Source organism: Calypte anna, chromosome 6, assembly GCF_003957555.1.
Source record: "Calypte anna isolate BGI_N300 chromosome 6, bCalAnn1_v1.p, whole genome shotgun sequence".
NCBI classification, from domain to species: domain Eukaryota; kingdom Metazoa; phylum Chordata; class Aves; order Apodiformes; family Trochilidae; genus Calypte; species Calypte anna.
Window position 1 is genome coordinate 18,745,687 of NC_044252.1, and position 24,765 is coordinate 18,770,451.

General features: G+C 34.8%; 1 protein-coding gene across 1 annotated transcript in view; it reads left to right on the top strand.

Annotated features, from left to right (window-relative positions):
• Positions 1-21,811, top strand: part of TNKS2 (tankyrase 2) — a 28,991-nt gene extending 7,180 nt beyond the window's left edge. Inside the window, exons 3-27 of the mRNA XM_030453300.1 lie at positions 230-325; positions 629-665; positions 996-1,071; positions 2,173-2,267; positions 3,449-3,515; positions 5,083-5,269; positions 6,207-6,328; positions 6,833-6,924; positions 7,016-7,094; positions 8,199-8,370; positions 8,987-9,066; positions 9,466-9,611; positions 9,999-10,164; positions 10,440-10,659; positions 11,063-11,172; positions 11,889-12,077; positions 12,845-13,097; positions 13,732-13,814; positions 14,383-14,503; positions 15,647-15,744; positions 15,986-16,060; positions 17,103-17,208; positions 18,300-18,486; positions 19,020-19,176; positions 19,451-21,811. Of these exons, the coding sequence (XP_030309160.1) occupies positions 230-325; positions 629-665; positions 996-1,071; positions 2,173-2,267; positions 3,449-3,515; positions 5,083-5,269; positions 6,207-6,328; positions 6,833-6,924; positions 7,016-7,094; positions 8,199-8,370; positions 8,987-9,066; positions 9,466-9,611; positions 9,999-10,164; positions 10,440-10,659; positions 11,063-11,172; positions 11,889-12,077; positions 12,845-13,097; positions 13,732-13,814; positions 14,383-14,503; positions 15,647-15,744; positions 15,986-16,060; positions 17,103-17,208; positions 18,300-18,486; positions 19,020-19,176; positions 19,451-19,513 (3,077 nt within the window). The 3' untranslated portion in view covers positions 19,514-21,811. The remainder of the gene's footprint in view (positions 1-229; positions 326-628; positions 666-995; positions 1,072-2,172; positions 2,268-3,448; positions 3,516-5,082; positions 5,270-6,206; positions 6,329-6,832; positions 6,925-7,015; positions 7,095-8,198; positions 8,371-8,986; positions 9,067-9,465; positions 9,612-9,998; positions 10,165-10,439; positions 10,660-11,062; positions 11,173-11,888; positions 12,078-12,844; positions 13,098-13,731; positions 13,815-14,382; positions 14,504-15,646; positions 15,745-15,985; positions 16,061-17,102; positions 17,209-18,299; positions 18,487-19,019; positions 19,177-19,450) is intronic.
• Positions 21,812-24,765: the final 2,954 nt, after the last annotated feature.

Below are 24,765 nucleotides of genomic sequence, written 5' to 3' on the forward strand. Positions count from 1 at the left end.
TCTGTTCCATTTCTGCTCCGCTTTCTTTCTCGTACCGTGTGTCTAAACATGTTTCAGTAATTAAACTGTTCAAAGGTGACAGTCTGGAATTCTGTCATTAAAAATTTGAGAGGGAAAGTTAGGATCAGTAACTGGATGTTTCTTTTGTTGCTTGTGGCTTACAGTGATGATAATGTAAGCTTTACCTTGTTAGAGTTGTTTTCCCATGGAAAACTTTGGTGTTTTGTAGTACTCCTGCAGCATGGTGCAGAACCAACCATTCGGAACACAGATGGAAGAACAGCTTTGGATTTAGCAGACCCATCTGCAAAAGCAGTGCTGACTGGTAAGTGATGATCTTTAAATTATGTTATTACCAATAACAGTCAAATTAATGTAATGCAGTATTTTGAATTTATTTTTTTTCTGATATTCCTTTAACTTCTCTCTGTTTTATAATTCTAAATAAGAATTCCCTTACAGTCTTTGTCATCTCAGTCTTGGGATGTTTTCTTGATAAGTAGTTTATTGTGCTAGTTCAGTAATAGACTATCAATTTTTAGCACTTATGGTCTCTAAAATTTTGGAAGAGGAGGATAATATATAGACGTTTAATTAACAACTAAAGAAACTCCCTTTTGTCTTCCAGGTGAATACAAGAAAGATGAGCTCTTAGAAAGTGCCAGGTATGCATGTTTGGAAAATGCCTGAAATTCAGTTATATGTTTAGAATTGTTTGGGGTCTTGTATGTAATTAATATAGATGTGTATATACTTATATGCTTCTGAAGCTGGTATTCCATCTAGATGCTAAGCTTTGGTTGTTATCTGTGAAAAAGCTGCAAAAATAATTATACAAATGCATTTTTTCTTTCCCTTTAATGCTGACAGAACAGCAGTAAAAGTATGATTTCAGAACAGATCTACTAAACATTATAAGAAAAAAATATGAAAACATAATCTACTAAAAATGGAATAAAAAAAATTCTGCCCATTTCATATCTTTTTTTTTTCAGAAGTGGAAATGAAGAAAAGATGATGTCTCTTCTTACACCATTAAATGTTAATTGTCATGCAAGTGATGGCAGAAAGGTATTTTTGTTTAAAACCTGAATTGAAGTTAGTTCACTCTTCCATGTTTCACAGTTATTGTTTGACCAGATTTTCAGAATGTTAAACATAGTATCTATTTTCTTTAGCATGTGTGGGGAAATAAGGTTGTACCTCTGTAGCAGCTGATTTTTGTTTGTTTATTTTTAACCTTAAAAGGACTATGTAGTTATTTCCACCTGGGAGTTATAAACAAACACCTTTTCAATTGAAACTTTTGTTTGATCTTTATATCTGCAGTGAAAAGTTTACCCAAAGGTTCAGATCATTAAATATCAAATTTTGGCATCCTCATTGTTCTCATGAAGTATGTGTACTCTTAAGTTCACTCATTCACTTAGGTTTTGTTCAAATAAACTTTCCTGTCTTAAGTCTTCATGGTAAGATAGTGGGATGTCCAGAATACCCATGCATCTCTATTTTCTCATCTGCTAGTTCTGAGACTCATTCTTCAGAAGCTGTACAAATGCATTTGAGCTATTTGGTTTGTAAGTGAAGAGGGTAAGATTTCTCTTTGCTAATATGTCTCTCTGCCCTCCGTACTGCTGATGTATGTGCTTGAGTGGGTTTGCTAAAAAAGACCCTAGAGCAATTGCTCACTGCTTTGTGAATGGTGCAAATTTAGAAGAGAAAATTAAGTATCTAAACCCAACTGCTCTCACAGATGTGAATAATTTCTAAATTTAATATACAGATTTGCAGGCAGACCTCTATAATTTAGAACTTCGGGGGTTTTTTGATGGCTGTCTTATTTCCTCTTTCACATGGGGTATGGTTGGTTCCTGCAAAGTATTTATAGTTACAGTAGGTTAAAAGGCAGGACTCAGAAATCCATAAGAGGGCCTTCATTGCCAGAAGTGATGGAGTAAATTCAGGATTTGTGTTTATGATGAAGTCAAAAGTAGTCAGTAAACAATGAATATAATTACCAAATGTCTTATTCAAGCACTTTTTTCTTTTAAGTTTGCAACTATTATAAGAACTTCAGTATTTAGTACCTTTAAAAATTCTTTTGAAAAAAAGAAATACAAAATTAACCCTTGGTTTTGTGTTACTGATTACCTCCCTGTTCTGTTGTTTCAGTCTACTCCTTTACATTTAGCAGCTGGCTATAACCGTGTAAAAATAGTCCAGCTTTTACTGCAACATGGGGCTGATGTACATGCTAAGGATAAAGGGTAGGTTCATTTTTCCTTTTTTCAGAATTTGTTAAAAATTTAAGTGAAGTAATTCATAGTAATACTATTTTTAAATAATTTCTGTCTTGAGACTGTTATTCCATCTTTAACTTTTCTGTTATGAAAAAAACAGAAAGTATACAGGCTTAAGACTTGTGAATCAGGAGAGTCTAAATTGAGCTGACCATAGAACATGCTGCCTTTGAGGTATAATTAGCCAAATTACTATCTCTTGTTTAATAAAATACATTCATAACCACTGTGAAGTCATCAATTCTGTTGTTGACTGAATCAATCTTTATTTTCTTTCTGCCTTTAAGTTTCTGTACTTCGTTTTGCAAAGAATGTAATAAAATTTGAAAATCTCCTTTCCAGAGGTTTTATTTGGATTACTTTTTCCATAATTTGCTTATTGAAATATAGACATGCTAAATTTATATAGTTACATGAATTATAATGAAAACCTTATTTTTAAAACCATGTATTTATGTACATTGAAGTTTATGGAAATCAAACTCTTATTCCTCCTTTTTCCTAGAATCACTTCACAGCTATGCAAATAACTACGTAATCACACAGCTTCAACTGTCCACTTGAGGCTGGAATTCACTCTAGTCATGTCTCCCTTACTAGCCCAAAGTGAAATAATTCATTTTGGGTAAATTCTCATTTGCTCCTAAGAGAACTTGGTTTGACAGAGTTTGAAGCTGGGCTTGAAACCTCTGTAGCTTTACTGTTGCTATAGAATATTGTACTGTTACTTAAACATTAGCCAGTAAGTATTTTTTTTAGTTTCCAAGGGCAAAGATTATTTTATAGCAGTGTTCCTGTGAAAAAAAGAAGTAATTACTGTCACTCTGGAAAATCCTCTGTAGATAGTTCTTTCTGCTTAGGGTTCTGAGTCTGAGCAGAACCATTTCATTTGCAGTAAGATGGTGCAATTAATTTCTTATCTTCTGATTATTTTAAAATGTTTATTATTCTTGAAAAATGCTGACAGGATAGTCTGGGTTCTTCTGTAGCTTTTTATTTCCCCTCAACATCATTTAAACATCTGATACTTTTTTTTTTTTTCCAAATGTTCAAGGTGCACTGTAGTACCATTTGCAATGTTCTGGATGCATTTGGAATTGAAATGTGTGGACTAAAATAATTATACTCCCTCTTTTTCTCCTATGTAGAGATTTGGTGCCACTTCACAATGCCTGTTCCTATGGTCATTATGAAGTAACAGAGCTTCTAGTGAAGGTTGGTCTTTAAAGACAGTAGATTGGATAATACTAAATAACAATTTTTAAATAGATTTTTAAAAATTTATGTTAGATTGCTTTTGCTCTCTGTGTTAGTTATTTAATAAGCTGGAGCTACAGAATCTTCTGCTTGCGAGAAAGCTTTTCCCTAATAGGTGTGCTTTTTGTTTTTAACACACTCTGTTCCAAAGCTGAATGTTTTTATTCTCAGTCACCAAAAAAACCAGTCACAATAAAAACCAAAGGGCTAAGCAATAGTGATAATTGGACAATAGAAAAATATTTCAGAAGACTGACTATTAAAAGATTGTTTTTAAACTAATGCAGGTAAATATCACTAATATCTTAACATGAAAGAGTAATCAGTCTGTTGAGGAAATGAACTTCACAGCATCAGTTCTGACCCCGAATTGTAGCTTTCACTCCAAAGAAAGAAAAATGTGTCAATATTCCTAACGTAAGTGAACTCCCAGAACTGAAGTGTCTTATCTGGCTTATAGTTTTCTTGAAGATAAAGTTTTATTAAATTAGTGGGTCAAAGATGTGGTCTGCAAAAATCTATGAGTGTGGTCCACCAAGGGATACTTGCAGTGTGCCCATTTTCAACTGCTATAGCAAATCATGATCTTAATAACAGCTGGGCATATTATATTTGGTAACTCTGATGTTTGGCTGCTCAGAGAATAGCTGTTCTGTATGTTTCAGTCCTCTCTAATTCAATGTGTCTTTCTATTTTTTTAGCAAAAAATTAACTGAAATAATATGTACATATATATATGTGTATATATATGTACATATATATATAAAGTATAAGTTTAAGTAGTCAAGATTTAATTTTATTTTTTTTTTACTTCAGAGACCAAGTCTAAAGTGAATCTTCACAGTTGTGCTACAAGACAAAAACAACACTGTGGCCTAGGTGTTACAGCATGTCTTTAGTATTAAGCTAGAGCTCTGTTTCCTGTTGGATTTCTGCTCCAGTGAACCTTGGATTATTTTTTTTCCAAAGCACTACAATGTCAACAGAAGCAATGGGAAAAGAGCACGTTCTATCTGACTTGCTTTCAGACAGAACTTGAGATGCATACAGAATTACACAGATACTAAATATTACTTGCAGAACCTTGTATGAGATGTTTTGATTTGAAGTCAATTTTAAGTGCCTAGTTTCATTATAGATATCTTGGCACTCATATCTTGGGGGGTATTAACAGAATATATCTTTATCATAGTGCTTGTTCAAAAGTAATTTGGAGTATATGAGCTAGGTTCTTTCTGCAGTTTGACCTGCAGCAGAGCTAATCTTTTAGAGATGTGGGAGAAAGCCTGAGGAAACTACCCTCCATTCAGCTTCGTTTAGTGTACTTGTGAGACACTAGAGGACTAAACTGCAGTGTGCTGACATACTGTGTTGTGTTGAAAATTAATGTCTGGAATATGTCTTGGATACAGTTTGCAGAGAAAAAATTGATTTTTATTTTAACAGTCTACTGCATTGAAACTAATGTCAGAAGTCTTTTCTAATGATCTGGTTTTTATATTGCATCTTTTTTACCCTTTACAAGCATGGAGCATGTGTGAATGCAATGGATCTGTGGCAATTCACCCCTCTGCATGAAGCAGCTTCTAAGAACAGGGTGGAAGTATGTTCTCTTTTGTTAAGTTATGGTGCTGACCCAACACTGTTGAATTGTCACAACAAAAGCACCATTGACTTGGCTCCAACACCCCAGTTAAAAGAACGATTAGCATGTGAGTATAAAGTGAGATCAGTTCTACAGTTACATATTGTAAGATGTGTACTTAGGTTCCCTAGATAGTGATCTGCCATAAATCAGATTTAGAAAATACTGTCACTTTCCAAGCAATTGTGCAATGTTGGACAGTGTATTTCACTGCTTAGAATTTGAGCTTGCTAGATTTTCTTAACATAGGTATTTAAAACAAGTTTATTGTCAGTTTTTTTGTCACATGGTTGTGATGGGTTTTGTAGCTTTTATTCCTGGAATACATGCCTTTCCTCATGACCTTGCCAGTACACTTTCATTATCTGTACTTGCTTCTGTCATTGCATCAAGGCTTTTGAAATACTCATTTTTATTCCACTATATTTTGTTTGAAAAAAAGCATCACTGTTTAGAATGATTTATGTGTTTTGAGTATGCTACAACTGCTGAAATTTCATAGAAAATGCTGAAAGGCATTGGGTTTTGGCATTGTTTTTTTTTTAAGTCCAGCAAATTTAAGAAGTTGAGAAAAATTCCATCAAATTCTGTCCTTCATTGGTCAGTCAATAACTTTCTGCCATAAAATTATATAAAAATTATTGGTAAATACTACATCAGACTTCTGAAATGACTTTCCAAAGACAGGTTAAAAGTAGAGGTTTAAATATGTTCTTGATTGGTACATATGCAAATATTGAAACCTAGAACAGTGGTTTATGAAATACATCTTGTTCAGCCAGTTTGGATGTCTCTGACTTTGGTTTAGAAACAAAGCACATTCCTGTAGTGTTCTGACTTAGCCAACAAGTTCTGTCAAGTGCTGTAAAAGTTTAGTGTGAGCTGGAAATGTCTGCACTGTGGTCTGCTAAACAAACTGAGTATTTTTATCTATCTGGAAAAAAAAATCCTTAATCATTCTTGAGTAAAGGAGTGTAACCTCCTGGTGTGTATTCTTTTTAAAGATGAATTCAAAGGTCACTCACTGCTCCAGGCTGCAAGAGAATCAGATGTAGCTCGAATAAAGAAACATCTTTCTTTGGAGACAGTGAACTTCAAGCATCCTCAGACACATGAGACAGCTCTGGTAATATTAATTATTTTGCCTATATTTTGTCTGACATAAACAAAATAGGAAACGCTTTAGAACTAAAAATTCCATTGTCAAACACTGTAATTCAGAGCCATGTCGAATATGCAGTGTCTAGGTAAATAACATTGAGAAATATTTTTTGTTCTTAATGTTAAAATGAATTTTAATTGCCTGTTTAATTTAGGCTGTCTAATATACCAGTTTTCTTCCTCTGTAGAATAGTCTTGCTTAAGCAACAGCAAGCTTCCTGTATTTGCTTTGTTAGTAAATCTCAAAGATTTCCAGCAATTACTGGAGAGGAAGCTCTGGAAAATACTAGAGTAAATTCAAGAGCCCCTGTGGAATCTCCTGAATTAATAAGCTTCTACATGTTTGTTGTTTGTTTTTTTTTCTGTTGACTGTGCACACAGACAGCTCTTTACTGTCAGCTGATCAGCAAGCAGTAAAACCTGTATATTGCTAGCTAGTTGTTAATGCTACAGTTTCTTATGTTTTTAGCACTGTGCTGCTGCATCTCCATATCCTAAGAGAAAACAAGTATGTGAATTGCTGCTGAGGAAAGGAGCCAACATCAATGAAAAAACAAAAGAGTGAGTGGTTACAAACAAATATTCCTAAGGGTTTGTTTAGAAGGTTTAGCAAAATACACATTTAATTACTTTCTTTTTTTTTTTTTTACAGCTTCTTGACTCCTCTGCATGTGGCATCAGAAAAGGCTCATAATGATGTTGTTGAGGTAGTTGTGAAACATGAAGCTAAGGTATGAGTTACTATTCATATGGGGTTTTCTGTTGAGTTTTGCCTACTATATAGATTTTCACAGTGTGACAATGGACTGATGAGGAGACAGACTTTTTGGAAATAATTTATTTTGGAAGGTTGTAATTTCGTGCACTTAAGACATAGGCCATCAATCCATCAGTACAGCAGTGCATGCATCATTGTTTTGGTCCTATTTTATAAAAAATGCAGATGCAAGTCTTGTTACCTGGAAGCCTGTAGAGTGTCCTCTTCAGTGCCTTGTCCAGCAGTAGTACTGAAATATTAAGGAGAAGAAAAAAAGTAAGGGATGTATATGAACAACAAGAAACTAGACTGAACTGTGAAACAGGTAGATTTTACATGATGTTATGTGCAACAAAAATTACACTGAAGGCAAAAGATAAAATCATAAATCAGTGTTTCTTTCAAATTTCCACAAAAAGAAAAACTGAAGATACTCTCTGTAATACTTGAATCTCCCAGACTAGGAGTTGAGTATCTCTCTTATGGAAATATGATTACACCTTTACTGATGTGAAATGTCCAAAACTATGATCAAAAGTAGAGGAATAGTAGGGAAGACAAACTTTGGGTGCAGATTATTAAGTTGTAAAATAGAATTGACTGAAGCACATAGGAAGTCCTTAAGCTAAAAAAACACAGTAAGTGAATGCAGGTAAAAGCTGTTCTACAAATTCGACTGAGGATTTGTGTTGCCATGAGTGAAATAATGGCTGCCTTCTGTATCTGGTAAAATCACTGTAACTGTATACTCTGGATTATTCACATGCCTCTAAAAGGGGCCTGTTCTTCCTCAGTAACTGTAGTTATAACTTGATGCTTTTGTTTAATTTTTATATTTTAAAATGTCATGACCTTTGGAAATACTCTGAATATGTATTTTTTTTTATGTATATGTATTTTTTTATGTATATGTATTTGTATTTGTATATGTATTTGTATTTTTATGTATATGTATTTATGAATATGTATTTTCTTTTAATTAAAGGAAGAAGAATACTTCTGAAAATCTCCCATTCAGCAATGAAAACAGCTTTTATATTAAGTGCTGATGTTGGTATTTATTGTCTGTTGCTTTTAGGTTAATGCATTAGATCATCTTGGCCAGACCTCTCTTCATAGAGCAGCATATTGTGGTCATCTTCAGACATGCAGATTGCTGTTGAGTTCTGGATGTGATCCTTCCATTGTGTCTCTGCAGGGCTTTACAGCCTTACAAATGGGGACAGAAAGTGTGCAACAGCTCCTACAAGGTACAGCTGATCTATTCAAGATGCACTTGTGAAGTAATGTAGTGCTTCATTTCACTTGCCATTTCAAGTGCTGTCAAAAAATAGCAGCAAACACAAGCACATAACAGAGCTTAGTTTCTACACAGATTGCCAGAGATGCTCAGAATGTTATGTAGTATAGCCACTTGGAATCGTTTTGGAAAAATGCTGACGTAGGAAGAAGAAATCTTGCAAGTAGAGAATAAGTTTCATAAGCAAAAAATGGCTGCTTTGCATTTGTAAGCAGAGGCAGCAGAGTGCATGTATTTTTAAGAGTAAGGTTTGGACATTATACATATAAGTAAGCTTCTTTATATAGTCTTAATTCTAAAACTGAAATAAGAATGTGTAACTGGTTCCACTGTACTTCAAAATGAGTAGGAAATATGCTGCTGAAGACAGCTTTGCAAACACTGTTAGAGTTCATAGCTACCGTTGTAAGATAGTAGTTAAGATAGTAAGAAAAGACAAAACTTGTATATAGTTTGTTACCTTTTTAAGGGAAATTTTTTGAAATACTCAAAATTATTTCCTGTCCCAGCAAATTCCTTCAGCTACATACACTTACCTGTGATGCAACCTCATTTATTTTTTGCAGAAGGTCTTCCATTAGGTAATTCCGATGCAGATCGACAGTTGCTGGAGGCTGCAAAGGCTGGAGATGTGGATACTGTGAAAGTAAGTGTAAAACTAAAAATAAGAGGAAATTACATCCTAAACTGTCAATTTCCCAAAGTAAACTATCAAAGAGCCCTTCGCTGACTGCTTTAGATCTCTATCCTAAAACCTTTGTATTGCATAAATACTACAGATGACAAAATGTAATGTTCACCACCTCCAAAATTTTGTCTTATAATAAAAAGCATAAGTCATAGGTGTGAATTTGGGAAGAAGTATTTAATTACTTTTTTTCTAGGGATACAGCCTGTGAAAAGTAAAGGTATTATGTAAAAATGAAGAAGTAAACTTGAGTTTTTAGAAAAACAGTTTATCAAAATCAGATGTGTATAAGAGCATTACTAAATTAAATATGTACCCAAATATAATGATGTATGTTTTCTTTTGTGAATTTCACAGAAACTATGTACAGTTCAAAGTGTGAACTGCAGAGATATTGAAGGACGTCAGTCTACACCACTTCATTTTGCAGCTGGTTATAATAGGGTATCTGTTGTTGAATATCTTCTTCAGCATGGAGCAGATGTACACGCAAAAGATAAGGGGTAAATACTCAAATGTGTATTTTTCTTGACAATTATAAATGCTGGTATCTGTCAGCTCTTGAACATTGGTAGCTAATAAGCATTTTTTTAATTATTATTATTCTCATGGAAAGTTCTATTAGAAGGAAGATGTTTAGAATATCCACAAAAGCATTTTGCAGTACTTGAAACTAGAGTGTCAAGAATTTCTCTGGCCCTGTGTCACTGCTAATGACATTTTTATCAATTCACCAGTAGATATTCCTACTATATTAGACTATTGTGAATATTTTTTTAAAGAAGTTTCTTATGGATTGATTGTTGAAAGTGAATTGTGTTATTAAGTTTTTATCACTTTGTGAAAGAAGACCCAGTACATAAAGAGAATTTTTCTCTCTTTGTTTCCAGAGGTCTTGTTCCCTTACATAATGCATGCTCATATGGTCACTATGAAGTTGCAGAATTGCTGGTTAAACACGGTGCAGTTGTCAATGTAGCTGACTTGTGGAAATTCACTCCTTTGCATGAAGCTGCAGCAAAAGGAAAATATGAGATTTGCAAACTCCTGTTACAGGTATGGAGAGGTTGCTGGAGAGAGGTTGCTTTCTTTTTTGGACTCTTCTGAGAAATTTATTTGTTTTGTGGTTTCTGGATGATTGAAGTTAAATGTTTATTTTCAGTAAAAGAGATACTACTAGCAACTTGTCCTTTCTTACACAGTAAATGGAAGGCTTTCTCTGAAGGACTCTAATATGTGTCAGAATATTTGCTCAGTAAGGGATAAGATGCCTTAGATACAGTGTGGTTTATTCTACTTTTGTACTTAACATCTGTCTTTGATGTTTCCAGCACGGAGCTGACCCTACAAAGAAAAACAGAGATGGGAATACTCCTCTAGACCTTGTTAAAGATGGTGATACTGATATTCAAGACCTACTTAGAGGCGATGCAGCTCTACTGGATGCTGCAAAGAAAGGTTGTTTGGCCCGAGTCAAAAAGCTGTGCTCACCTGACAATGTCAACTGTCGGGACACGCAGGGACGGCATTCAACACCACTACACTTAGCAGGTCAGTGTTTTAATTAACTACTTTGATCAGATCATTCATTGCTCTGTGGCTGAATTTTTTATGTTTAAGCAAGTGCAGTCTCAAGCTAGAGGATTCCATGTTTTCACTCTTAAAAAATTAATTAGTATTATATGCATATTAATTTTATGTTTCTCTAAACTCATTCACTCTAATGACTTTATTCTCCGTAGGCAAAGAGGATCTTTTATTGTTTATAGGCAGAGGTTTTAAAACCAAATACTCTTAAATAGAGTGAAAAGGTCTTCACTAATAGATAATGCACTGTCTTCACTGAAACTGACAACTTTCAACTAATATAAGTGAATTATTACTTCACTAAAGCCTGTTGAGGATTATTTTTTTTATTATGTTCTATTTATTCTGTACTTCTGCAACCTTCCAGCTGGTTACAACAATTTGGAGGTTGCAGAATACCTGTTACAGCATGGAGCAGATGTGAATGCACAGGATAAAGGAGGCTTGATTCCTCTGCATAACGCAGCATCTTACGGGGTAAATATCTCAAACTTTCTGGGGCTTTATTTTTTTTAAAGATAAATAAAAGTGATACATTTCATTGGCAGCATTTTGAGTCAATACTTTCCAGAAAACTTTTGCCAGTGAGTTATAATGTAATCTTATTTGTAAAATGTAAAAAAAAAAAAAAAAAATTATGATAGTCAGCTTACTGTATAGGTGGAAACACTGGATTTGTAGAGTCATGGTTGGAGTTCACAGAATTGAGTTTTGTGAACATGACTGCTCAGAAAGCCAGCAGCCTGAAAGGTTTTCAAAAATATCCTTACCTGTGTAGGTCCAATTTTATCAGTAAGATCTCATCTTCACTTATTTGGCTGGTGTTGAGACACTGATTGATTGGGTTTGTGGGCTTTCTGGATCTTTGTGCTTGGATCAAGTTTTTAATCAAAATAGTTGGAGTGCTTTCCAATCTGGAAGTTCAAATTCAAGCTGTTTTCCTTCAGTTTCCCCCTGGATTCACAGTTATAGTCTGTGCTTTTTGCACAAGTGAAGCAATATTAATGTTTTACTGGTATGTTAAAGGTGAGGAACAGAACACCGTATTTTAATACTTTTTAAATTCATAATTAGAAAGTAAACTTATTGTTAGAAAATTCATAAGGAGGAGTACAGAGACATAGGAGAAGTAGTTCTTAGTTAGTTTAAGACACTGTGATACCTTGGAAATTAACAGGTATTTTATTTTCCAGCATGTTGATGTAGCAGCTTTACTTATAAAGTATAATGCATGCGTGAATGCTACGGACAAATGGGCTTTCACACCTCTGCATGAAGCAGCCCAGAAAGGAAGGACACAGCTTTGTGCCTTGTTATTGGCACATGGGGCTGATCCTACTCTGAAGAACCAAGAAGGACAAACACCATTGGACCTGGTCACTGTAAGTGATGGAACTTTGCTTGGGGAGTCTGTACTTACCAGCAATTTGTGGCAGCCTGATTAAATACTATGCTTTTTTAAAAATAGAAATATGATAACTTTTGCAACATTTAAGTGTCTTTAGTGTTTATACATGCCTTGTAAGCGAAGCTCATAAAGCTTTTATAACCCTTCTTTAAATATTTCCTTGCTCAAGGTTTCTTTTTTCAAGATAGAGTGAGGGGAAAAAAAAACAACAAAACATCAAACCCAATACTTACAGTTTGCTTACACTAATTTGGTACTAATAGTTAATGAAGACAAAAATTGCTACAATAACATTTAAGCAAAATTTTTGTAGCAACATAAGCATAGGAAAATATCTGGCTGTTAAGTTTTTGGGTGGGTTTTTTCACAGAGTTCTGTATTACAATCCAAAGCTACACTCAGAGTAGTTGTTTTGTTTCATAAAATCTTGCTGTCAGTAGAAGCTTTCATTCATTTTTTGTAGAAAATGAATTCTGCTTAACTGTCCTTGAAGTTTTTTAGAAATACTGAAAGTAATTGAAAATTTATCTAATTATAATTGTTATTAATCAGCATTTTACATTTTTGTATATGCTGTTGGCATAAAAGGCCACTTGTAAACTGCATTGTAAAATGAATATTTTTCCAATGTGCGTTAAGGTGTTTTGCAGTATTCTCAGCAAGTCTGGCATTGTGCTAATGCATTCTAGGAAAAAAAGTTGTGTGAGCTTTCCTCTGTTTAATAAGTTTTCTGCTCTTTAGGCAGATGATGTCAGCGCGTTATTGACAGCAGCAATGCCTCCTTCAGCCTTACCGACCTGCTACAAACCTCAGGTTATAAGTGTGTCTCAGACTACAGGTTCTACAGCTGATTCCCTGTCTTCTGTTCCATCCAGTCCATCCAGTTTGTCTGCTGCAAGTAGTCTTGACAACTTGTCTGGTAGTTTTTCTGAGCTTCCTTCTGTTGTTAGTACAAACAGTACAGAGGGAGCTACTGTTCTGGAGAAAAAAGAAGGTAAGGCTTTTGCAGTTAGGAATTAACAACATTTTCTACTTTATGGTTTAAAAAAAAAAGGCTGTACAAGTGTGAAGTTTTCCACACATGAACACAGTTACTAAGATATATACAGAATCTGTATTCTTTATGATGTCACCAACAAGGAACAGTAGTCTAAAATAGTATTGTAGTGTAAGATTTTAGCACTTTCCTCTTCTAGAATCTTTAACATGTTCATTTTTTTGCTGTACAGAACCCAGATGGTGATTTTTGTTGTAAATGAGGAGTTAAATGAAACTTGACTTGGTAACACAGTATTTTACTTCAAGATTTATCTAATTTCTAAGAGGCTATCAGATACCCTGAAAAGGTTACTTCTGTAATGTTTTAGTTCTCAAAGTATTTCTGTTTGAACATGCATTTCTGGTAGCTAGTTAGTTATTCTGTGAAAATAAAAAGACTGTTTATAGAAATCTCAGAGTAAATTTAAGTAGTAGGTGCCAATGGTTAGTACTACAGATACTAATTCCCCATTTTGAGAAGACTGGGATTTTCTGTCTCTCTTGTTATTGCCACAGACAGTGTGAGATACGTATGCTTTATTTTACAATACATGTATGAATGTTCATTGTGAATTTTTCTTCTTGCCCAGTTTCAGGTGTGGATTTTAGCATAAATCAGTTTGTACGGAACCTTGGCCTTGAACATCTAATTGACATATTTGAGAGAGAACAGGTAAGTAGCTGTATTTGTTTCCAGATACTCAGCTAGAAAGCAAGCTGAGAATAATATTCTATTATTAGAATGACTTAATCAAACAGATTTAAAATTATTGAATGTCAAAATGAGTGGAATAAAGGAAAGGAATATAACTGGATTTTAAAAATTGTTGTTTAAATATTAAAATGCAGGTGTATATATAAAGGAATGGGGGCAATAATGTTTATGTCAGTTTGAGAGTCAAAGCATGTCCCAGTGGTATAGATGGTGGAGTATATAAGTAGTCAGGTTAGATTAGTAATCTCGGGTTTTGCTTCCGTTGGCTTGAATCCATCTAGAAAATTGTATTTCTCCATCAGAGTCATGATCCTTGCAGGCAATACAAGATACATGATTGCAGTTTGTAGCATATTTATTTAAAGAAAAAAGTGTGGAGAAAGCATTTGAGTAAAAGTGTGATGTTTGTAGTCTTTACACACTTGCATTTTATCTCAACGATTGTGAGGAGTATTCTTACTGTAATTGTCATCTGTTCTAGCCTGCTTATGGTGGTGTACAAAAAACGGTGTTGCTTTCATTATAGATAACACTGGATGTATTGGTTGAAATGGGACACAAAGAATTGAAGGAAATCGGAATTAATGCTTATGGCCATAGGCATAAGATCATTAAAGGAGTTGAAAGACTCATTTCTGGACAGCAAGGTATATACTTGTTTCAAATTGTTATGGAACCCTGTAATATTTTTATAATGCGTTATATTATTCCAGAATTTATCTCATTAAAAAGAATTTTTAAAAAAACTTATCCTATAAAATGACACTTCACATGCATTCTGACTTGAGACATGAGTGCTCTTCCTTGTGCTGTGCATTACTGTGACTCTTGCCTTTCAGTTCTCCAATATTATTTTCCTTTGTGATCACTGTTTTGTGTTTACTTAAAGTATAGATCTAGTACAAAACATAAGCTTTTTGAGGTAGGAAATATTTATTTTTATTGGAGCAATGTAGAGAGCAGAGGGCATTTTCCATTGATGGGACAGGGCATGTTAGGTACTGTTCCATTTGATTCTGCAAAAGAATACTGTATTTCTTCTCTCATAAAGCCTGCTGAAATTCTGACATACAGCTTTCTTTTTAGAAATGCAGTTGGCTTCCAGTGAACCAAAATGAGCATAATTGCTTTGTTTAACAGCTTCAGCTTGTTTTGAAGTTTACCCTGAAGCTTCTTTATTCATGCAGCAGTACACTTCATTTAACTATGGATGCATAAGAGACAAAAAAATAGAAACTTTTCTCTCCTTGTCTCACTGAAACATTACTTGCTATTGTTTTGCTGTGTTTCATAGAAACTGAATGAATTTATTGGAATTGGTAGGATTATTTTTTCTCCTCTTGAGACACCGTCTGTGAATTGTCATTCTAAAATCTGAACTCCATAGTAATACGAAAGTCACTATCACAAGCTCTAAAATTACTTTGTGCTGTGTAACACTGTATTAACCAACCCTTAAAATAATCCTTTCTCAAGTATTGAAATATTTAAGCAAATCTTCATAATTTTTTTTTAACTTTCAGATAGTTTTTGACAGGTTCAGTAAGTACTTTGGGTAGAAGGTATTTTCAGAACTCATGTTCTGTTTGCATTTTAAGTTTACACAACCAATAGTAAGACAAAGTAATTGGCAATCACAGTCTTGCTTAGTAGCTAACTTTTTAATCATGTTAACTGAGTTTTGAGAAACTTGTCCTTTGAAAATGTAAAATCATTTACTGGTTATCATTCCTAATCAACAGTCTCAAAGGGGTTTCTGAATCTGTTTGTGTATTTTGTTATATTCATAGGACTTAATCCATACCTGACTCTAAATACATCTGGTAGTGGAACAATTCTTATAGATCTCTCCACTGAAGATAAGGAATTTCAATCTGTAGAAGAAGAGGTATGACTTTCTTTGTAGTCTCTAGTAGATTTGTAGTTTCTCCTAAAGTGGACATTTACTATTATTAGACAATTTAACAATGTAATAATTATTTCAAAGCCTAAGGAAAACTTGGATATGATTTTTTTTTTGTAGGTTTTTTTTTAATTATTTAAAATGGTATTATTTGACTGTGTAAAGGATATGTGTTCTAAATGCCTTCTGAAGCAAAGTGATCCTCCTTAAAATTCTCAATTTTCAGATGCAGAGTACGGTCCGAGAGCACAGAGATGGAGGACATGCTGGTGGAGTCTTCAACAGATACAACATCTTAAAGGTAGCTGTTCCATTTTTATGGTCTATGGTTACGCTTTCAGAATTTTCACTGAAAAGAAAATGTTCTTAAAATGTTCTACATTTGTTTGTTGAGTTCCCTAATGTGATGAGATGTGCCATTCTGAGATACACACAGGAAAAATACTGCCTTTCTGGGAAATAAATACAAATAATGTGATGTGGAAAAAAATGCTCAGGGTTCATAGACATTAAGAATTTTGTGAGAAATTAACACCTCAGAGAAGTGCATAATGTTTGAAGAAAGAGAGAAGGGAAACAAAGGATGATTTCAGTTAAGGGAATGACAGGAGAAAAAATAACAGGAACTGAAAGCAAAACTCTTGAAGCATGGAAGTAAGGGTGTACCTATTTTAAATTCCCATAAGGCCAAAGCTTAAAATACAAGGTAGTAGACAAGCTTGCTGTGAATAATTTAGTGGGGTTTTGGTTTGCATTCATATTTTTTTCACCGTGAAGAAACAATAATTTTGATTAATTTAAAAGATTATTATTTGCAAGTAAGTAATGCTAAATAGTACTAATTATAAACTGAATTACAGTTTCTCTGGTAAAATAGATCTGCTCCATCTAAATACATACATCTTTGCCAATGTTCAGCATACCCCTGGAGAGAGTACATAATTTAATTCAAGTGTTCAGGAATCTTCATGGAAGACCCCAATATATAGATGATCTTTTTACTCATGGTTTGTCATCAAGCTATGTTTGGAGAGATACTTAAGTAGGATTGTGACTAAGCCTGCTGAATTTAATTTAGGAAGTATTGCTTAGGAGATACTTAGAATTATTTGATTCTTAGTTAAGAAATTAATTGTGGTTTACTGACGTTATGCTACAACAGTCAACTTCTGCAGGGTAAATTAGGGAACTGGTGTTTCATTCTGTTTTTAAAAAAATATATTCTTTTAGTGGCAGTTTAGACTAAGTGTACTGTGGTATTATCTTCTATATGTTAAATGTCTGTCAAGTAAAGCAAACTGGTTTTCAGTTTCAGGATGGAACTTTTCATTTTGATATTTCAGATTCAGAAAGTGTGCAACAAAAAACTATGGGAAAGGTACACTCACAGAAGGAAAGAAGTCTCTGAAGAGAATCATAACCATGCTAATGAAAGGATGCTGTTTCATGGTGAGATTGAAATGTACCTTATAAACTTGTTACATCATCAGTGCTTTTTAGTTGAGGGTTTCTACTGGCTCAAAGCAAATTTTCTCAGTGGAAATATGAGGTTTTGTGTGTTTTATATGAACAGGTTTTTGTATGTGTCATGATGGGACATATAACAAACTTCATCTTTCTTCTAAAATTTACGACTTGTCTCTCCCCAGTAGCCTCTTAATGGAATGATTTGTCTTTAAAGAAAAATCTTTTAAATTAGTCAGATAATAAAATTCTCTCTGGAACAAACCAATTGATGATTTATGAGGGTTCTAATTTATGTATTATTTTAGAACTTTTTAAAGCATTTTTATAGGCATTAGCATATGTATTAGTATATGTATGCCAGTGGCAGAAGATGAAGAGCAGTTGTCATAGGTTTTTCTCATTCTCATCTGCAGTGTTCTTCAGCTTCATATAAAGTTTTATCATCTTTGATAAAAGATATGCAATTATTTTCACTAATTCCCAATATAACTGCAATTACATCTCTTAGAGCAGCTTTTATTTAAAGGTGTTTTCATATTTATAGATAAAGTACTGTTACAAAAATGCTTACTAAAAAAACCCTGCATTTTTTGTGGAAATCAGTGGGTACCACGTGCCTCAAGATGCAGAATCCAACCATTTTGAAAAGATTATTCTTTAAGGCTAAATTTTATAACATTACAAAAAAAGAAATACTGGTTTATGTTTCTTGCTTTTGAGATGCAGTCTGCTTAGTGTTAGGAAGAAGATAGGATTTGTGTAGCAATGCATTCAAAGAATATTGGTTAGAAGGAAGCTGTGCCAAAGAGAACGCAGATTCACAGAGCCTTCTCTTGCAGCAACAGTTATCTCAGATAATGTCCTTTGTTAATTTTTGTTTAAAATGTGCACTTACCAGCTGCTGTCCTTTGTATAACATGCCTAGCAAATTTGAGATCACTTTCTGGAGACTGCATTTCTTGTTTGTGTGGAAAAACTGTACAAGAAGTTGAGGAGTTGATGGTTGAATTATGACACACATGAAAATATCCTTATGGTACTGTATTTTCAATATTTTACTTGCTTTATTTTAGGCTCTCCTTTTGTGAATGCAATCATTCACAAAGGCTTTGATGAGAGACATGCCTATATAGGCGGCATGTTTGGAGCTGGAATTTATTTTGCTGAAAACTCTTCCAAAAGCAATCAATATGTGTATGGAATTGGAGGTGGCACTGGATGTCCAATTCACAAAGATAGATCTTGCTATGTTTGCCACAGGTGAGTCAATCAAAAGAACCTGATTTTTGCCTTAGTGTACCTTGTTATAAAACATCAATCAGTAGTCACTGAAGAAAGATATACTTGGCAACCAATCCATCTCAGTGCTGTCTTACTACCTGAGCCTAAGAGACTTTCAGAAAACTTTGATATTTCAGTATGAAGAACCTTGAACTATCTTCAGTGCATTTAACCAAATCTTTGCCCTTAATTTATTGTAAGAAGTTTAGGTTTGGGGGGTTTTTTTGTTTTTTTTAAAGAACAAAAAGGTAGTGACAATCTGAATACATTAAGTATGCTGTTTCAAGTAAATAAGATAAATGTTTTCCATTGTTATTACAAACCCTTTCCTCAGCCTAAAGAGCTTTTCCAAAGGGAGTCTAACTTCTTCAAAATGTAACTTCAGAATTTTGTGAACTACAAAGAGTGACTAAAGTGGCTTCAAAGTTCCACTTTTCTCCTCAACTAAAAGTTTCAAATTACAAATGCTTCACAAGCATTTTGTATTCATGGGCCTTTTTCCTTTGTAACAGGCAACTGCTGTTTTGTCGTGTAACACTGGGCAAGTCTTTCCTGCAGTTCAGTGCTATGAAAATGGCTCATTCTCCCCCAGGACATCACTCAGTTACTGGACGACCCAGTGTAAATGGATTGGCATTGGCAGAATATGTCATCTATAGAGGAGAGCAGGTAAATAACCTTTTGGTTCGGCTCTTCAACTTTTATTTTAAAGGCATGTAATGTGTTGGGGGTTTTTTTGTTACTATTGAGTTGCTAGGACTTGCTTTTGTCTTAAAACTTGCAGGTGAAAGGATCTGTGTTTCCTGGATGCTCCAAGAGTTCTACCTTTGACATTTTCCCCTCTTTTCTTTGGTGCAAATACTTTTTCCTTTCTCTAGCAAATAATTGTGAATTTATCCAGAAAATCAAGTCATACTAAGGAATGTGTGTGTAACTCTTCCAGGCTTATCCCGAATACTTGATTACTTACCAGATCATGAAACCTGAAGCCACCACTGAAGGTTAAGACGAATTACTCGTGGGAAACCATCAGACTTCGGATGCAAAGATACCAGTGACTGCCATCCTGTTAATTAGAAGTTGTTGAAAATCTTTCATCCACAGGTGGTGTGGTAGCAAATGTGAACAAAATATACCAATTTTAACTTTATAAAGCTTTAATATGTACAGTATGTTTTTCTAAAATTTCAGAAATGTCCTCTTTTTCAGCACTTTAACAGATACCATTCCAGGCATAAACTGGGGTTTGGCTGTACTAAATTATAAACAAAAAATTGAAACAATGGTTTTATATAGTACCACATTAAAATTTAACAGAAATTGTAATGCTCTATACAGGAACTCATTTTACTAATATTGTGTTCTTTAAAACACTGCATTTACACTGAAAATGTTTTCATTTGTAAAACTGTAAATAAGAGCTTTTGTACTAGCCTGGTATTTATTTACATTGCTTTGTAATATAAGTGTTTGAGAACTGCAGCCTTGTACAAAATGTTTTTTTCCAGATGTTGGTTTGTTCATCTTTGTTCATCAATCGTGTTTTCTCATTCACAGTAGATTTGAAAAGCCATTTTTTTTCAGGTCTACCACTTACTTGTGAGAGTGAAAGCAAATTTTATCTGAAGAGGTATAGAAATACCAATTTCATATTGAATACACAAATTTTTGTTTTGTGTTTTTAATTTATAAAATGCACATTCCTGAGAATTATGGTCTATGAAAATAGAATGTTCCAGCTGAATCCTAAAGTGTTTTTTGACCTACTTCCTAGAGTTGCATATTTTGTTTCTGTAAAATGTCTTCTGAAGTCTTTTATTTAACTATAGGTATAGTTAACCCGTATCCTCACTTCAAGGCTAGTAAACCTTGCAAGTTACAGTTTTAGTGAATTATTTTCTTTGAATGTAGTTGGAAAATTAACCTCAAGGAGGTCTTTCTTGAGTTCCTCTTGCTTACATTTAAGCCAGGAAGTTAAATAGCTTATTCCTAATATGAGGGCAAACAACTTGGCCTTTTTTTGTATGCTTATTTTGGTAAATAATTCTGCCTGTTGGTGCCCTCAGGATATGAGTATTGTGAGGTGTAAATGTCAAAAAGCATCCTGTCATCTCCTGTGTTTCTTCCACATTAATGTTCAAGCTGTAGTTGAAGCGGGTGTGTAAAAGTGTGGTTATCTGCAGTGCTTTTGGCTGGGTGCAGCTGGTCGGGGTGCAAGGTTTGAGCTGTGCTCAAGCAGTTGAGCAAGGAGTGTGTAAGTGGGATGAGCACCTCTTCCACAGCAGCAGCTGGTCTCAGTAGCCCTGGTGTGGAGGATGAGTACAAAAAGTACAACCTGGTGTTGAAGTTGGAGTCAGAGTTACTGAATGCACCGATCAGGTCAGTCAGCCCTGTTGTAGCTCTTGTGTATTCTGCTTCTCTTCCACCTGCAGTTTTTACCTACATATTTCAAAAGTATGTAAATACAGATTATTGTTCATTTGGGGTTAAAGTGGTTAGGAGTGTATTTTAGTTGTTTTCTATTCTACATACAGGACGCTGTCCTAGAGACAATTTGTTTGCAGGGCATGTTGTCATAGCCATGGTTTTAAATGTAGTAACTGGTCAAGATAATGAAATCGTCTTGCTGATGTGGTGGATATGTGGTGATGCTCTGTGTAAAAATGTATTGAACCTTACCCAGTTATGCAGGGAATCTGAATCACAAGATTGCATAGCTCTTGCAGAAAGTAATATTGGCTATGAATACAAAAAGCTTTGATTTTTAGGTACTTTCTCCCAGCATGTTGCCTGTTCCTTAGGTATAGTAATGCTGGAATTGGTGTTCATGCAAAACCTGTTACATTTGAAACTTTTTTGTTATTGCTAAAATACTTCATTCTGTATGAATGATCACTTAATGTCTTGTAAAGTACTGTGGTATGATAGCATTTAAAGTGGTACCACAATGTTGGTTTTGTCTAGGGACTTTTTGAGCTGTTTTTTTTTTGCATGACATACCTTGCACTCTGAAGATGAAAGCTGTAATGATTTGATAATACTGACTGTTGAGGTGAACCTTTACTCTCTTGTGCAATTAGTCCTGCTTTACTCATCTTGAAGTGTCTTTTACATGTACTGTATAACATTCCATATCCATTTAACACTAAATAAATTTATTTCACTGGTTTTCTGGTAGCATGGGAGTAATTACAGCTGTAGGATGTCAGCCCATTGCTTTAAATGTAGGCATGCACAACACTATTAACAAACTACATCATAAGAGAGGAAATTAATTGCATTAAATAGAAAAGCTTTTAATATGGATGAAAACTGTAAATATTGTGGAAAGTTGTAGTTTGGTATATAGCTAACTACCAGCTGTAGCTACTAGTGAAAACGTTTGAATCGTAAATCTAGAAGTAAGCTTCAATTTATGCATTTAAAACTCCATTGTATGGGTCCAAACTGAAAAAGGAAACTGCCTTACATTCGTTTTGTAAAATGAAGTCTTACCTTTCAGACAGCTGCATATAGGTAGCAGTATGATACATACATGAGCAACAACAAAAGTACTGCTCAGATCACTTCTAATACCACAATAAGTAAGTTATTTTTATCTCTATATGACTACTTACATGGTAGGAGGTTTCCAAACCCAACTTATTTAGATTATTAAGTATATATGAGCACTAGAGGGCAGGAAAGCAAATGTTTAGTTGTCGGAGATTGGTGAGGGAAAACTAAAGCAACCAATATGGTTGATAAACAAGCTTCGACTTTATTGCCAGTAACTTTTACTTATATCTTGTTTCTGTGACCACACCCCAGCCACCACACAACAAGACAGCATCTTATTGGACACCCGGTGTGTTTACCTGTAGCACAATGAATCCCTGGTACAGGTAGCACAAGATTATGGGCTGGTCTAATTGGCCCCTCAAGCATGGGGTTGGGCACGGCAAAGGGGTCCCACCCCCTACCTTTTTGGGAGCATTTGGGAAGATTCTACAACATTTATTAAAATTGAGGGTGATTAGAGTACCTTGGGAGTACAACTAATAGAATTGCTTCTGAAAATTCCAGCTATCTAGGTTCTAGAAAACTAAAATACACACTTTCTATTTTACATTAGTCTTTTCAAAGCTAAGAACAAAAGCATCTACTGCAACAAGAAAATTGAAGATGTTAGGGTTTTTTCCTAAAAAGTTTACTTGTACCTCACACCATAGTTCTCCAGAAACTAAAAAATAATTAATTCAGACTTCTCTGCAATATATAACTGAAAAACTTAATACTATCCATACCATCCATGGTCAAGAGGTATATTGGCACTAATTTTGAATGGAAAGAACACTTGTATAAAAGAGTTGCTGCTGTCTTTTCTACCCTGAATTGCCTGTTGAACGCCATGCCCTGTGTGTATACATGTGTGTGTATAATGAATACACACACACTTGCTCACTCTCTCACTTGCTTTATTCACCCAGAAGCTGAGAGAAAGTTAAAATGTGACTTTTCCAGCAGACCATCATCATCATCAGTGAGAGTGCTGCAGCCTAGGAGGCATTTCCCCTTCTGCCTATCTCCTGAAGATGATGTAATGAAACCCTTTTTTTCTCTTCTGCTGGAAATAACAGCAGAATCCCACAGGCTGCTTGCATTCTGCATATCTGTAAAAGAGTATAAAGGCTTGATTTATCCTCATCAAATGCAACAGTACAGCAAAGATAAGGAGCATGAGGCTGCCTCAGGTCTGCCCCTCTCTGATTCTTGTAGTTGTGCTTTTTGTGCATATGCTGAAGTTGCAGCAGGTGGAGATGGTGTCAGCAGGAGAAATGCTGTAGTTGAGGGTGCGTGCCTCTTTTTGGCACTTTCCAGGAAGCATAAGCAGTGGTACTGCTGTGAGTAGAGGGGCTTCTTCCCTCCTCTTGTAGCTCACTAGGTCAGAAAAAGCTGCAGACAGCTAGGGCAGGATGCAAGTCAAAAAGAAAAAGCATGTAGATGACTGGTTTGATGTTAACAGGTTTTACACTAAAAAGAGGTAATGTTGGTAACTGAGAAAAGTCAGGAGGGGAGAAAGAATAAAACAACTAATAAAAAGCAATGAATAAAGACAAGTTTTGCAAGCACAGAAGAGTTAAGGTAATAATAAATAAAATAATTATCAGGAGTGGCCAAGATAATCTGGTATGTCAACTTCCCAATTTATCACAGAATCATCAGAGTTGGAAGGGACCTCTAGACACATGCTAAATGAACAGCAGTTTCTGTGAGGCGCTCTGTACCCACAGATAGCAGACAGTCCAGTATAATTTGTGCTGCTGGAATTCCCTGATTCTCTATGAATGTTTCTCTACGAATGTTTCTCTACTGCATTGTCTTTTATTTTGCCTGGTTTCTTTTTTCAGCCCAACTCTGTAATACAGCAATGTGACCTGGAGTCCTGTGATAGTCACAATCATTCCAGTTTAGGTAAAAGTGAAGGTTATGCAGCTTGCTCCCAAGAAAGTCACACAAAAATACCTGCTGTGGTGCTTAAATATACACCCTGTAAAACCAAATTATCATAGAATGGTTTGGGTTGAAGGGACCTTTGAAGCTCATCTAGTCCAACCTCCTTGCAATGAGCAGGGAAATCAACTTAGATGAGCCCTGTCCAACCTGACCTCGAGCATTTCCAGGGTTGAGGCATCTATCACCTCTCTAGGCCACCTGGGCCAGGGTTTCACCAACCTCATTGTACAAACCAGGTTAATTCTGGTTGATACTAAAAAACCTAAATTGCAACTGGTAATTTTAAACCCTCTATTTGAGAAGGATAAAATGAGTATGTATCTGTAGAGGTCTTTGATTTAGATAACTTTGCTTGATTTTAAATAGAATATATTCTTAATGTTAAATTATAAAAGAAATCATAGTAAGAGCTGTTTGCCACTTTAAGTAGTTTAAATAAATAAGGAGTATTTCGTGAGAGAAAAGCAACTGTGTCCAGTTTGTATTTCTAAGTTAGGAGTCAATAAATTAATTTGAGAAGACTTTACTGCTAATTGTTAAGATTAATCTGCATACTAACACTATATAAGGCATTTCCATATGTGGAAAGCAGCACAAGAGAGACCACCAGTTCTGCTAATCAGTCATTCACGTTTTCCATTGTTTTCCTCCATTGTAGCAAAATGTGAGAAGCTGCTCTCAGGCCACTCAAACAATGTTTTTTATTGGTCTTTACTGAGGCATGATCAGGCGTCTATGCTGAGACTGCCAGACTCAAAGAAG